This window comes from Hyaena hyaena, unplaced genomic scaffold (genome assembly GCF_003009895.1).
Source record: "Hyaena hyaena isolate Hyena2069 unplaced genomic scaffold, ASM300989v1 scaffold_602, whole genome shotgun sequence".
NCBI lineage: Eukaryota > Metazoa > Chordata > Mammalia > Carnivora > Hyaenidae > Hyaena > Hyaena hyaena.
In genome coordinates, this window is record NW_024081229.1 from 83,435 (window position 1) to 97,679 (window position 14,245).

At 44.4% G+C, this 14,245-nt stretch overlaps 1 protein-coding gene across 1 annotated transcript in view; it reads left to right on the forward strand.

Annotated features, from left to right (window-relative positions):
• The window catches only part of PTPN18 (protein tyrosine phosphatase non-receptor type 18), a 30,643-nt gene that overhangs the window by 6,198 nt on the left and 10,200 nt on the right, over nucleotides 1-14,245 (forward strand). Inside the window, 5 exon segments of the mRNA XM_039256935.1 lie at nucleotides 311-422; nucleotides 632-824; nucleotides 2,223-2,284; nucleotides 2,364-2,465; nucleotides 2,566-2,605. Coding sequence (XP_039112866.1) covers nucleotides 311-422; nucleotides 632-824; nucleotides 2,223-2,284; nucleotides 2,364-2,465; nucleotides 2,566-2,605 — 509 coding nt within the window.

The following is a 14,245-nucleotide window of genomic DNA, read 5'->3' on the forward strand; positions in this document are numbered from 1 at the left end:
ACCTGCTGCGACCTCTCTCGGCCCCGCCCCGCCGGAGCGCACGGCTAGGGACGCCCCCAACTCGAGGTCCTCGACGCAGGGGTGGCAGCGCGCTCTCGGCGACAGCGTCCCCTCACGACCGCAGCACCACTCCCGCTCGGAGCCCCGTCTGCGTCTCGGGGAGGCCGTCCGACAGCGGAGGCCCGGCGAGAACGAATGGCCGTCTATCCACGTGGAGGAAGCCTGGCCTCGGGCGTGGGTCCGGGTTCCAAACGAGGGGAAGCGGCCGCGGGAGGGCGCGGGGTCACCCACAGGCCCCACGCGCGCTCAGTCCCGCCGCCGGCGGCCGCGGGGGACCGGGCGCCCGGCCGCGGCGGGGAGCGGGAGCCCGCGGGCCTGCGCGGCGAGCTCCGGACCTCCGGGCGCTTCCACTGGGTCGCGAGGTCGGAGGTGGGACCTCCGCAGCCGCCCCGCGTCCAGCCGCCCGTCCGGGCCGGCCAGCCCTCTGCGTCGGAGCCGCGGCCCGGACGCTGAGCGGAGGGCCCTCGGCGGGCGGGCGGGGGGACCCTGCGAGAGCTGACAGCCACGGCGCGACTCTGTGCCCCAGAACTCTGATCTGGACCCTCTTTCCCCCCTGCCTCCCCTGGCCCAGCTGGGGCGCCTCCCGACCAGGACCTCCAGGCCCGCTTCGCCACACGGAGGGCCGCGCCCGTGTGCGCCGCCCGGCCCGGCGGGCGGCCGGGAAAACCCGCCAGGCCCGCTTCGCCACTCGTAGGGCCGCGCCCGTGTGCGCCGCCCGGCCCGGCGGGCGGCCGGGAAAACCCGCTCCAAAGCTGTGCCGCCTCGTGAGCCAGACTCACCCAACAGGAACCCCCGGGGCGCCGCGCCCGCCCCTCCCCCATCGCAGCCCCCGGGGCGCCGCGCCCGCCCCTCCCCCCACCGCAGCCCCAGGGGCGCCGCGCCGCCCACCCCGCTTCGCTCCCAGAGCAGCCGTCACCCTGCCCCAGACCCTTGAGAGGCTGCGTTTCTCTCTTTCGTCAGAGGAAGGACAGAGAGAGAGAGAGAGTCCCCAGCAGGCTCCGCGCTGCCGCCTGTGGGAGCCCCACCGGCCTCTCTGGGTGGCAGTCACAGCACGGAAATGGCAGTGTTTGCAGCTCCTGCCATGAGAAAGGAAAACTGGGGTCTCCTTCTGCTACTACTGGCCCGTGTTGGAAATAAGCCACGTGGGATTGCCCAGGCCTCACAGTATTCCGTGTCAGACCCATATTCTGAGTACAGATACCTCATAAGGAAAAGCATATTCCTGCCTTTACAAAAGAGAGGTTAGCTGAAAGCTCTGTGGGTGACTGTCAAAGGCTCTTCCTATGGGCCTTGCGGACCCAAGGCTTAGATCATAAAGGGAGTTAAGAACACACGAGTTACAATGGAGCCCGGCCCCATGTCAGAAGAACCTAATTTATAGTTACCAACTGGTGATGTACGGCAGTCCCTTCCTCAAGGCCTACACTCCACAAACACCCTCCCGTGCACTGGCAGCTGGGATGAGGGCAGATAAGAGTAATTAAAACATAAACCCAGGTGCAAAGACGGATACATACAGGGCCCCCTTGCTGGTTTCCAAAAACAAACCAATTCAGAAACATTCATCCTCTTGAGAGCCAGACGGAATGACTCCTAGCTGATGTATATACAACTTAACCGATACGTTATCCTGTTTTTCACTAAGAGCATCTGGTATTTCCTTGGTCGTAAATTCACCATGACTGGGATAGTTCTGCAATTGGTATCACAAAAGGCCTCTCATTGTAAGAAATTCCTTTTCTCTGCCCTCATACTGTTGTTGAACGTTTAAATAAAGACACCAACACCGACAGGACGGAGATGCCTGCCTGGTGCTCGGAATCTCCGGGCGCTCGCTCTCTGTCTCTCTGTCTCTCTCTCTGTCTCTCTCTCTCTCTCCCTCGCCGACACGCCCGTGCTTCAGGGACCCTGGCCCTGGCGGCGCCCGCCTCCAGCACACTGGAACCCGCTAACCTGGGAGGCCAGGACCTGAGCTGCAACCGAGAGCAGGAGGCGCGACGACCTGAGCCACCGAGGCGGCGCCGCGGCGGCATCTCTCCTGAGCGGCTCGCGAGTGCGCCCAGCTGCACCCCTGCCGGCTTTCATCCAGGGGGCTGCCAGGGGCCTGACGCCACCGTCACCCCAAAGCACTTTGCTCATCTCTCCCACTGGCCGGTGACCAGACGCGAATGGTCCTCTCCCTGCTCCAGGAGGAGAGAGACGGCGACTGCATCGAAGTCAGCTTCTGCGAGGCAGGCTGGGAGTCGGGGACAGGGTGGGCATGGTGGGGGTGACAGCAGGGTCTGGGTGGCGAACTTCGCCTCTGTCAGGGCACAGACCGGAAGTCAGGCCTACACGGCCTCGCAAGGACCCCTGCCTCACACCTTGCTAGACTTCTGGCGCCTGGCCTGAGAGTTTGGGGTCAAGGTTGGCTCCGGGGGACGGGGAGCTGACGTTCGGAGTCCTCCCTGGGCCTTGTTCTCCCTATCCCCAAGTCACTCCTTCTCCCCTCACCCTTCTTGTCTCGGTGATCCTGATGGCGTGCGGAGGAATGGAGACCGGGCAGGTAGGTGTTCTCAGCTCTCTAGAATGCGTTTCCTTGTGCAAGGAGAAGGCAAGAGAAGTCTTGCCAGCCCCTCCCTAACGCTAGGCCTGAAAGGCCCGGGTCATGGAGTGACTCCTCTATTGCACTTTAATTTTTTGGTGGTGTCTTTCGTCTTTTTCACGGTGCTTATCCCTGCAGTGTTCACAACCCCTCTACCACTGGGCTTCCCACCCCAAATCTGCACCGTAGACCGTAAGGTTCTATACTGTGGCCTCCCTGGTCCGGTCTGATCTCTGTCTTTGCCTCTCCTTTCTTCACTCTGCTTTAGCCATTTTGGCCTTTGCTGTTCCTCAAATGTGCCAGGGATGGCTCTGCCTCAGAGCCTGTGCCTTGGCTGTTCCCTCTGCCTGGAACATTCTTCTCCTTGGCTTGGATTGTTCAAGTGCTACTTCCTCCATGAGGCCTTCCTGGATCTTACATCATTTAAAACTCCCAGCACTCCCACTCTCCTTCCCTTGTCCTATTTTCCTCTTGGCCTCACAATTCTTCTAGCATATAAAGTAATCCACACACTGTTTAGTCTCCATCTTCCTGATTAGAAGATAAGTCCAGGAGGGCAGAGATCTCGGTTTTGCCTGTTAGCATAAATTAGTCCTCAATAAATGGATGTCAACACTGAAGGCACGTGATTTCTGCATTCTGGCCTGCGTGGACAGGGTTGTGGGGCAGGTAGGTAGTGCTCCGGGGTGAATGGCTGATCACAGAGTGTGCACAAGCTGTAGTGATGTCCCTTTTTCACTCCTGATTTTGGTAATTTGTGTTCTGTCTGTCTGTCTCTCCTCAAGTCAGTCTGGCTAGAGTAAAGATGAGCAAACTTTAACTGTTGTACTAGGTCTGTCTTACAGCTTTTTTTTTTTTTTTTTGTAAATAAAATGTATTAGAGTAGAGCCACACTCATATGTTTATATATCGTCTATACCTGCTTTCATACTATAATGGCAGAGTTCAGTAGTTTCAAGTTGGGTAGATTGAAAGGCTCACAAAGTGTAAAATATTTATTATCTGGCCCTTTATAGAAAATGTTAGCCGTCTCTGGGCTAGAGGTTTATCAGCTGTATTAATTTTTTTCAAAGAAGCAGCTTTGGGTTTTATTCATATTCTCTTTTTTTTCATTTCCTATTTTATTAATATCTACTCTTCTTCATTATTCCTTTCTAAAGGTTATTTTAGCTTTAACTTGCTCTTATTTTCCTAGTTTCTTAAACTTAGATCACTGATTTGAAATTTTTCTTTTTTTCATGGATAAGCATTTAGTGTTATTCACTTTTCTTTAAACACTGTGTTAGCTAATGTTAGCAAATGTGAGGTGTTCTTTTTCAATTAGTTCAAAAATATTTTCTAATTTCCCTAGTGATTTCTTCTTTGACTCATGGTATTTGACCACAGTTGTGCCTGGTTTCCAAATATTTGAGGATTTTCTCATATAGATTCCTATTATTAATTTTTAGTGATTTCCACTGTGATCAAGGAACAACTTTATATAATTTCAATCCTTTTAAAGGTACTGAAGCTTGTTTTATGGCTATGAATATGGTCTATCTTGGTAAGTACTCTGTGTGCACTCAAAAATAATATGTATTCTGCTTTTGTTGAGTGGAATGATCTATAAATATCAAGTCAGTCAAATTTACTGTGTCTGTTTTGAAAGACACTTTAATATTTTTGTATCTTTACTGTATCTTATAAATCTTAACTAATTACTATTCTCTAAATGTTCTATCAATCACTGAGAGAGGAGTGATGAAGTCTTCAACTGTTCTATAATTGACAATTAGGATAAATATTATTTAAATCTTATTATTTGTATGACTTTTTTTGGAGAGAGTCTACTTGCTCTATTATTTGCTGATATAATATTGAAATTTCTAATTTTAAAATTTTCTGGTTTGTCTTTTCAGTTCTGTCAGTTTCTGCTTCAGCTATTTTAAAAATCTGTAATTGAGTACATTTACAGTTAGCATTATGTCTTCCTGATGAATCAATCCCTTTTCCAATATGTAAGGTCTCTTTTTGTCTTTGGCCTATTCCTTTTTCTGAAGTGTACTTTGATATTAATATATCCACTTAAATTACTCGAATGTGCATATCTTTCTCCATTCTTATAGTTTTTTAAAAAATGTTTTATTTATTTCTAGGAGAGAGAGAGAGAGAGACAGCATGAGCAGGGGAGGGTCAGAGAGAGAGGGAGTCACAGACTGAAACAGGCTCGAGGCTCTGAGCTGGCAGTCAGCACAGAGCCCGACGCGGGGCTCGAACCCACGAACCGCAAGATCATGACCTAAGCGGAAGTCGGACGCTTAACCGACTAAGCCACCCAGGCGCCCCATTCTTATACTTTTTAAAATCTATGTTCATCCTTATTTTTATTTTATTTTTTGAGTTTATTTATTTATTTTGAGAGAGAGGAAGAGAGAAGCAGAGAAATAGGAAGAAAGAGAATCCCAAGCAGGCCCTGCGCTGTCAGTACAGAGCCCGACTCTGGACTCGATCTCACGAATCATGAGATCATGACCTTAGCCAAAATCAAGAGTCAGACACTTAATGAACTGAGCCACCCAGGCTCCCCCATTTATTTTTAAAGTGTCATGTAGGTGACATACTGTAGGGGCTTACTTTATTATTCAGTCGACAATTTCTGCCTTTAACTGGAAGTATTTAGTTGTTAATATAATTATCAGTAATGTCGAATTTAAACCTATCATTTTTCTCTTTTCTATTTATTCCATCTGTTTTTCGTCCCTTCATTTTTCTTTTCAGTCTTCTTTCAGATTGAGAAATTTTATGAATCCATTTCATAGCCATTATTGACTTATTAGCTATACCTCTTTGTTTTATGTACTTAGTGGTGGCTTTGGGGTTTACAAGTTATATCTTTACCTTATCACAGTCTACATGCAAATAATATTATACCATTTTATTTAAAATATAAGAACTTTACACAGCATATTTCAATTTTCCCATTCCATGCTTCACGTTATTGTTGTCATAGGTTTTAATTCTAAGAATGAAATATACTCTACAATATGCTGCTATTATTTTTGCTTTAGATAATCTTTTATTAATTTTTAAATTTTTTATTTAAATTCCAGTGTAGTTGACATACAGTGTTAGTTTCGTGAACAACATAGTGATTCAACAATTCTATACATTATTACTCAGTGCTCATCAAGATAAGCATACTCTTAATCCCTTTTACCTGTTTCACGCATTCCCCCACCGACCTCCCCTCTGGTAACCATCAGTTTGTTCTCTATGTTTGAGTCTGTTTTATGATTTGTCTCTTTTTTCCTTCATTCACTTGTTTTGTTTCTTAAGTTCCACATATGACTGAAATCATGTGATTTGTTTTTCTCTGACTGACTTACGTCGCTTAGCGTTATACCCTCTAGATCCATCCATGTTGTTGCAAATGGCAAGATTTTATTCTTTCCTATGGCTGAATATCTTCTTTATCTATTCATCTATTAATGGACACTTGGGCTACATCCATAACTTGGCTATTGTAAATAATGCTGCAATAAACACTGGGGTGCATATATCCTTTTGAATTAGTGTTTTCATATTCTTTGGATAAATACAAAGTACTGCAATTACTGGATCATAGGGTAGCTGCATTTTTAAATTTTTGAGGAAGTTCCATACTGTTTTCCACAGTGGCTGCACCAGTTTGCAGCAGCACCAGCAGTGCAAGAGGGTTGCTTTTTCTCCACGTACCAGCCAGCACTTGTTGCCTGTTGGTTTTAACTTAGGAGAAATGTCTGTACAGCAGGCAGCAACCTCTTTGACCTCAGCAGGAGCAACTTCTTACCAGACACATCGCTGGAAGCCAGGGAAACAAAGGCAAAAATGGACTGTTAGGATTTCATCAAGATAAAAAGCTTCTGCACAGCAAAGGAAACACTCAACAACCAAAAGGCAGCCTACAGAATGGGAGAAGATATTTGCAATTGACATATCTAATAAAGGGTTAATATCCAAAATCTACAAAGAACTTATCAAACTCAACACCCAAAACCCAAATAATCCAGCTAAAAAATGGGCAGAAGGCATGAATACACATTTTTCTAAAGAAGACATCCAGATGGCTAACAGACACGTGAAAAGATGCTCCACGTCATCCATCTCATCAGGTTCCAAATCAGAACCGCGATGACATGCCACCTCACACCTGTCAGAATGGCTAAAATTAACAACACGGGAAACAACAGACGTTGGCAAGGGATGTGGAGAAAGGGAAACCCTCTAGTACTGTTGGTGGGGATGCAAACTGCTGCAGCCACTCTGAAAAACAGGACGAAGTTCCTCAAAAAGCTAAAAATAGGCCTACCCCATGATCCAGCAATTGTGCCAGCAGGTACTTACCCAAAGGACACAAAAAATATATTCAAAGGAGTACATGCGCCCCGATATTTACAGCACCGTTATCAACAGTAGCCAAAGTATGGAGAGAGCCCAAATCTCCATCGACCGATGAATGGATAAAGAAGATGGGATATATGCGCACAATGGACTGTTACTCAGCCATCAAAAAGAATGAAATCTTGCCATTTGCAATGATATGAATGGAACTAGAGTGTATTATGCTAAGCGAAGCTAAGTCAGAGAAAGACAAATATCATATGATTCCACTCGTGTGGAATTTAAGAAACAAAACAGATGAACATAGGGGAAATGGGGAAAAAAGAGAGAGGGGAGCAAACAGTAAGAGACTCTTAACTATAGAGAGCAAACTCAGGATTGATGGAGGGAGGTGGGGGGATGGACTAACTGGGTGATGGGTATTAAGGAGGGCACTTGTTATGATGAGCACTGTATGTTACATGTAAGTGATGAATCACTAAATTATCTCCTGAAACCAATATTACACTATATCTTAACTAACTGGAATTTAAGTTAAAATTTGAAAAGAAAAAAAGAGATGTCTGTTTATGTCTTATGTCCATTTTAAAATTGGATTATTTGTTTCTGGCTATTGAATTGCATCAGTTCTTTATATATTTTGGATACTAGCCCTTTATTGGATATGTCATTTGCAAATATCTTCTCCCATTCAGTACAGGTTGCCCTTTAGTTTTGTTATCGTTTCTTTTGGTATGCCAAAGCTTTTAATTTTGCTATAGCAATCAGAAAAGAAAAGGGAATAAAAGGCATCCAAATTGGTAAGGTAGAAGTAAAACTTTCACTATATGAAGATGACATGATATTATACATAGAAATCCCAAAGACTCTACCAAAAATCTACTAGAACTGATAAATGAATTTAGTAAGGTGGCAGGATACAAAAATCAATGTACAGAAATCTGTCACATTTCTAAATTTTTTAAAATGTTTTATTTATTTCTGAGAGAGAAAGACAGCTTGAGCAGGGGAGGGTCAGAGAGAGAGGGAGATACAGAATCTGAAACAGGCTCCAGGCTCTGAGCTATCTGTCAGCACAGAGCCTGATGCGGGGCTCAAATCCACGAACCGTGATATCATGACCTGAGCTAAAGTCGGATGCTTAACTCAGGCACCCCGAAATCTGTCACATTTCTATACCCTAATAATGAAGCATCAGAAGGAGCAACTCATAAAATAATCCAATTTACCATGTCACCCAACATAATAAAATACGTAGGAATAAACCTAACCAAAGTAGTGAAGGATCTGTACTCTGAAAACTATAAAACATTAATGAAATACTTTGAAGATGACACAAATAAATGGAAAGCTATTCCATGCTGTGGATTGGAAGAACAAATATTGTTATAATGTCCTACTATCCAAAGCAATCTATAGATTTAATACAATCCCTATCAAAATACCTATAGCATTATTCACAGAACTAGAACAAACAATCCTAAAATTTTCATGGAACCACAAAAGACTCTGAATAACCAAAGCAATCTTGAAAAAGAAAAAGAAAGCTGAAGATATCACAATTCCAAATTTCAAGTTATACTACAAAGCTGTCATAATCAAAACAGTATGGTACTGGCACAAAAATAGACACAGAGGCCAATAGAACAAGATAGCCCAGAAATAAACTCATGATTATATGGTCAATTAATCTCTTAATCCTCAACAAAGGAAGCAAAAATAAAGAATGAAAAAAAAAGTGTTCAATAAATGCTGCTGGAAAAAAGGAGAGCTACATGCGAAAGAAAGGGAAGAAAGAAAGAGAGAGAGAGAGAGAGAGAGAAAGAAAGAAAGAAAGAAAGAAAGGAAGAAAGAAAGAAAGAAAGGATAAAAGAAAAGAAAAGAAGCTGGGCCACTTTCTTGCACCATACACAAAAATAATTCAAAATGGATTAAAGACTTAAATGTGAGACCTGAAACCATAAAAATCCTAGAAGAGAGTTCAGGTGGTAAATTCTTTGACATTGGTCATAGCAACAGCCTGCTCAATATGTCTCCTAGGCAAGGGAAACAAAACCAGAAATAAACTATTAGGACTGAAGAAGAATAGATTATCTTAAAAAGAAAAAAACAGCTTTATTGAGATGCAATTTATCCATTTGAAGTGTGCAATTCAGTTGTTTTTAGTACACTTCTGAATTATGCAACCATCACTGTAATAAATTTTAGAACTTTTTCATCACCGCATAAAGAAACCGTGTATCTACTTACAGGCACTGCCCATTGCTCCACCCTTGGTAACCTCTACTCCTGTTTTGGTCCCTATAGTTTTGCCTACTCTGGAATTTTTGTATAAATGAATTACATGATATGTTGTCTTTTATGACTGGATCCTTTCACTTAGCATGTGTTCAAAATTCATGCATACTATAGCATGCGTCAGTACTCCTTTTTATTGTTAAACAGTATCCCATTGAATGGATCTCCCACATTTTATTTATTCATTAATCATTTTATAGAATGTGAGTTGTTTCTACTTTTTAGCTATTATAAGTAACGCTATGAACATTCATGTGCAAGTTTTTATGTAGAAGTATGTTTTCAGTTGTCCTGGGTATATAAGTAGAAGTGGAATTGCTACATCATACATTAAGTCTATTTTTAATATTTTAAGTAACTGTCAAACCGCTTCCACAACTACATCATTTTATGTTCCAATCAGCAATGTATGAAGGATCGAATTCTTCACATCCTCACCAACATTTGTTATTGTCTGTCCTTTTTATTAGAGCCATCCTACTAGATGTGAAGTAGTATTTCTTTGTGCCTTTTTTTCTATTGTGGTAAAATATACATAACCTAAAATTTGCCATTTTAGCCATTACAGTTGTACAATTCAGAGGCATTAATTATACTCACAGTGCTGTATAACCATCAGCACTACCCATGTCTAGAACTTGCTCATCACCCCAAACAGAAACTTGTACCCATTTCACAATTACTCCCTATTCCTGCTTCCTCCAGTTCCTGGTAGCCTTTTTTATGCTTTCTGTCTATTAATTTGTTTATCCTGAGGAGCCTGAAATTAAGGCCTCCATTAAGAGCGACCTCGGGCTGCACGCAGCCCAGTTCCAGGAAAAGCTTCAGCTGAAGCCACCCTCAGGCCCACCCTCGGATCAGCCAGTCAAAAGAAATGGGTAACATTCCTGGGGTCTGAGTCAGGGCTGGGAACTGAAGAAAGTTAATCAGTACAAACTAGCCAATCACTCACCGCTTGCCTAAACCCCACGTAGGCCCTTTGAACTCACCTCATAAATGGACATTTTCAAAGGATCCTCAGAGGTCATGATTGGGTCCCGCCAAAAGTAACGGACGCCTCACGGATACTGAATGGTCAAAGCTGTTACCATGGGTGCTGCAGGACAACTGTGATTGGTGCTTATGTGATGATGCTACACGTACAACGTGTGCCCTGTAACACCCCGTCCCTGACCCCTTACAAACCCTGCTCGCCATTGTTCGGGGCTTCACCCTGCTGCCACTGCGCCGGTAGGCGGGTGAGCCCCTGCTCGAGCTTGTAATAAAGACCCTCTTGTACTTGCATTGGTGTCGGCTCCTTGGGGGATCTCTGGGGACTCGCGAATCGGGCACAACAATTCTATGTATCTCATGTAAGTGGGAGCATACAATATTTGTACTTTTGTGTTTGGCTTATTTCACTTGTTATAATGTTTTTAAGATACATCCATGTTGTAAAATCTATAGAATTTCATTTTATTAAGGCTGAATTATAATTCTACTGTATGTATAGATCACATTTTGTTTATCCATTCATCTGTTGATGGACATTTGGCTTGTTTTTATCTTTTCACTATGTTGAACAATGATGTGAATGTTGGTATAGAAGCATCTGTTTTGAGTTCCTATGTTCAATTCCGTGAGGGTATATACCTAGAAGTAGAATTGCTGGGTCATATGGCAATTATATGTTTGATTTTTTTGTTTTCCACAGTGGCTGCACCATTTTACATTCTCACCAGAAGTGCATAAGTGTTCCATTCCCTCCATACATTCACCAACACTTGCTATTTTGTTTTTGTTTTTATTTTTATAAGCCATCCCAAGAGGTGGGAAGTGGTATCTCATTGTGGTTTTGGTTTTCATTTACTTAATGATGTGAACATCTTTTTATGAGCTTCTTTATCCATTTGTATATTCTTTGGACAAATATCTGGCCAGATCCTTTACCCATTTTTAAATTGAGTTATCTGTGTTTTTACCATTGAGTTGCAACAGTTCTTCTGGATACAAGCCCCTTATCTGTATATGATTTACAAATATTTTTCCCTCTCTGTGGGTTGCCTTTTCATTTTCTTGAGAGTGTCCTTTGAAACACTTTTTAATTTTGAGGAGCTCTAGTCAACCTATTGTTTTGCTTGTGCCTTTGGTATTGTATCTAAGAAGCCATTGTCTAACCAAAGGTCATGGTTGGGAGCCGGTTTCTGAACTCATAGGTTGAGTAAGAACTCCTTATGAGGTTAAGGTAAGTTGCACTGACTCTTACCGTCAGATGGCGATCCCGATATCCACCCACACCCAATTATTTCGGCTTGAGTACCGACCCCTCAAGTCACCTAGTTAATTGGTATTAGGTGTGACTCATTCTGGCTTTGATACACTGATTGCACTTTGTGAAGGAACTTACTAAAGGAACTTCTTTTGTGGTTATGGGAGCAACATTGCATTCCTGAAAGACCTGTTTTTCTTAATACCTCCCATTAAGTGAAGAGTGGGCTGGTGACCCCTGCTCACATGCCGCCTCTGAGCTGTTCCCCAGCCTTTTGCATATCAATGTTCTGGAGAATCTTTACTGACCAAGGGATTTATCATCAGAATGCCACTTCTGGGCTGTTCCCCATTCTTTTGCATATCAATGTTCTGGAAAGTTTTTACTGACAAAAGGATTTATCATCAGAATGCCACTTCTATGCTGTCCCCACCCCACCCCCCAACACTAAATCATAAAATAAAGTTGAGTCTCAGTGCAGAGAGGCCTGGCTGGTGACCAGTAAGGATATCGAGCCTCTCTCATCCCTCCCGCACTGACACTGTCCATCCTTCAGAGATCCCTAGACCCGGTCGGAGCTGAACTCCGGCAGGTCATAGAGACTTACTCCTATTTTTTTTCTTCTAATTGTTATGTACTTTTATCTCTTACATTTAGTTCTAAGATTTATTTTGGGTTAATTTTTATATATGGTGTGAAGTAGGGGCCTTTTGCATGTATATATCCAATTGTCTCAGCACGATTTGTTGAAAAGATGGTACATCCCCCATTGAATGGTCTTGTTATCCTTGTTGAAAATCAATGGACCATAAATGTAAGGATTTATTTCCGTACACTTAATTCCATTCCATTGATATGTCTATCTTTGCAACAGCACTATACATTTTTTTAAAATTATTGTAGCTTTAAAATAGGTTTTGAAATCAGGAAATAGGAGTCCTCCAAATTTGTTCTTTATTCAAGATTGTTTTGACTATTTTGGGTCACTTGCTATGCAGAAAAGAGTAATAGAGTGGGTTTATGTTTTAAAAAGACCTTCCTACAAGGTTGGCTCTTGCCTTGTGGTAGGAACCCCTCCCTAAGGAGAGAGAAAAAAATGAAAAAGAGAGGAGAGAAGACTTCCAGGTCACCTAGATATGCGCCCAGCTGCCTACATCCCCCGTGTTCTTGTAAACTGAGACAACTTAATCAGACTGCATGCTTATGTGTGTTACCATATATGGGAGACAAAGAAATAGAAAATGTATTAAAAAAAACTGCTGTGTGATGTGGGCCGCTCAGTTCTTTTGGGTACGAACCCAACTGAGTGGTGACGGCACAAATAAAGTTGTTTCCTATAAAGAAAAGTCTCGGTGTCACGACTCTCTGAGCGAGAATCCTGCAACATTGCCTGGGGGCTCGCCCGGGACTCGGAGACGGTACCCTGCCACCTCCCTTGCCACCAGGGTAAGAGCCTCGGAGCGCCAAAAAAAGCGACCTCACCTGGCGCCAGCGGACCTCTTGATCCGTAGGGGACTAGCCTATCCAGACGAGCCGGGGCGAGGGCCCTGTGTGCGCTAACGGAACCCGAGGCCCAGGAACCAGCTTCAGGAGCGTCGCCCATCTGACTGGTAAGAACAAGGATTCATTTTGGTGGACCTGCCCCTAAGAGGCAGAAGGGGAGCCTGATCACCTCCCAGAGTTGCACTAGTAAGTCCACAAGGGAAGAGGAACAAGGCTGAGATTTGAAGGCCCTGGATGTAGGGCGATGGGCTGGAGTCGTTGTGTGAATGTGTGTGACTGAGACGGACAACGGGAAGGTTCCGACCTGACCAAGGGCCGAAGCGAGTGTTGAGTCCCGATCCGCGGTTCCGTGGCGACCTCATACGGCTTACGGCGGTGTCAGACTTCCTCGGGAGTCTGATCCGGGTCAGGGATTGAAACTGAACCCGCCAATGCTAAGAGGAGCCTGAAATATCTCCGAGAGGAGAGCGGCTGGAAACGGACAAAGCAGGTGTGCGTCCTTTCCAACCTGGTCCCCCTCCTTCCCTGATCTTCCCCTTCTTGTGCGTGAACGTCGTCTGTTAGGGGGAGGAAATGGATGGAAAGCAGAGTAAACTGACTCCCCTAGAGTGTGTGTTGAGGAATTTCAAAAAGGGATATTCAGGAAATTATGGTGTAAAATTAACTCCTGAAAAGCTCCGGATATTCTGTGAAATTGACTGGCATCCTTTGGGGTGGGCTGGCCCTCTGAGGGCTCACTTGATAAGGAACTAGTTGGCCGAGGGTTCAGGGTCATTGCAGGGGACCCAGGCCACCCTGACCAATCTCCTTATATTGACTGTTGGCAAGACCTGGTCCTGTCCCGGCCTCCTTGGCTGAAAGTCTGTACTGAAGAGAGCTGTAAAGTAATCCTGGCTCGCCTCACGGCTGCCTCCAAATACCGGCCAGAGGTTACACAGCCCGTACTGTCAGGAGAACCTGAAGAAACCCCGCCGACCAGCGGATGAGTGGATGACTACGACTCTGTGTGAGAATCCTGCAACAGCCTGAAAATTTTGTTTCTAATAAAAGCGGCTCATTATGCTTTAACTGTTTATATAAACAGTGTGGGTTTTTGTGAACACCTGCTTTCCTTCTGGGGGTCTGAAGTTTTGGTACATGCTAGTCAGAGGGTGCCTGCATACCACACAGAGTACCCCAGTAAAACCCTGGGC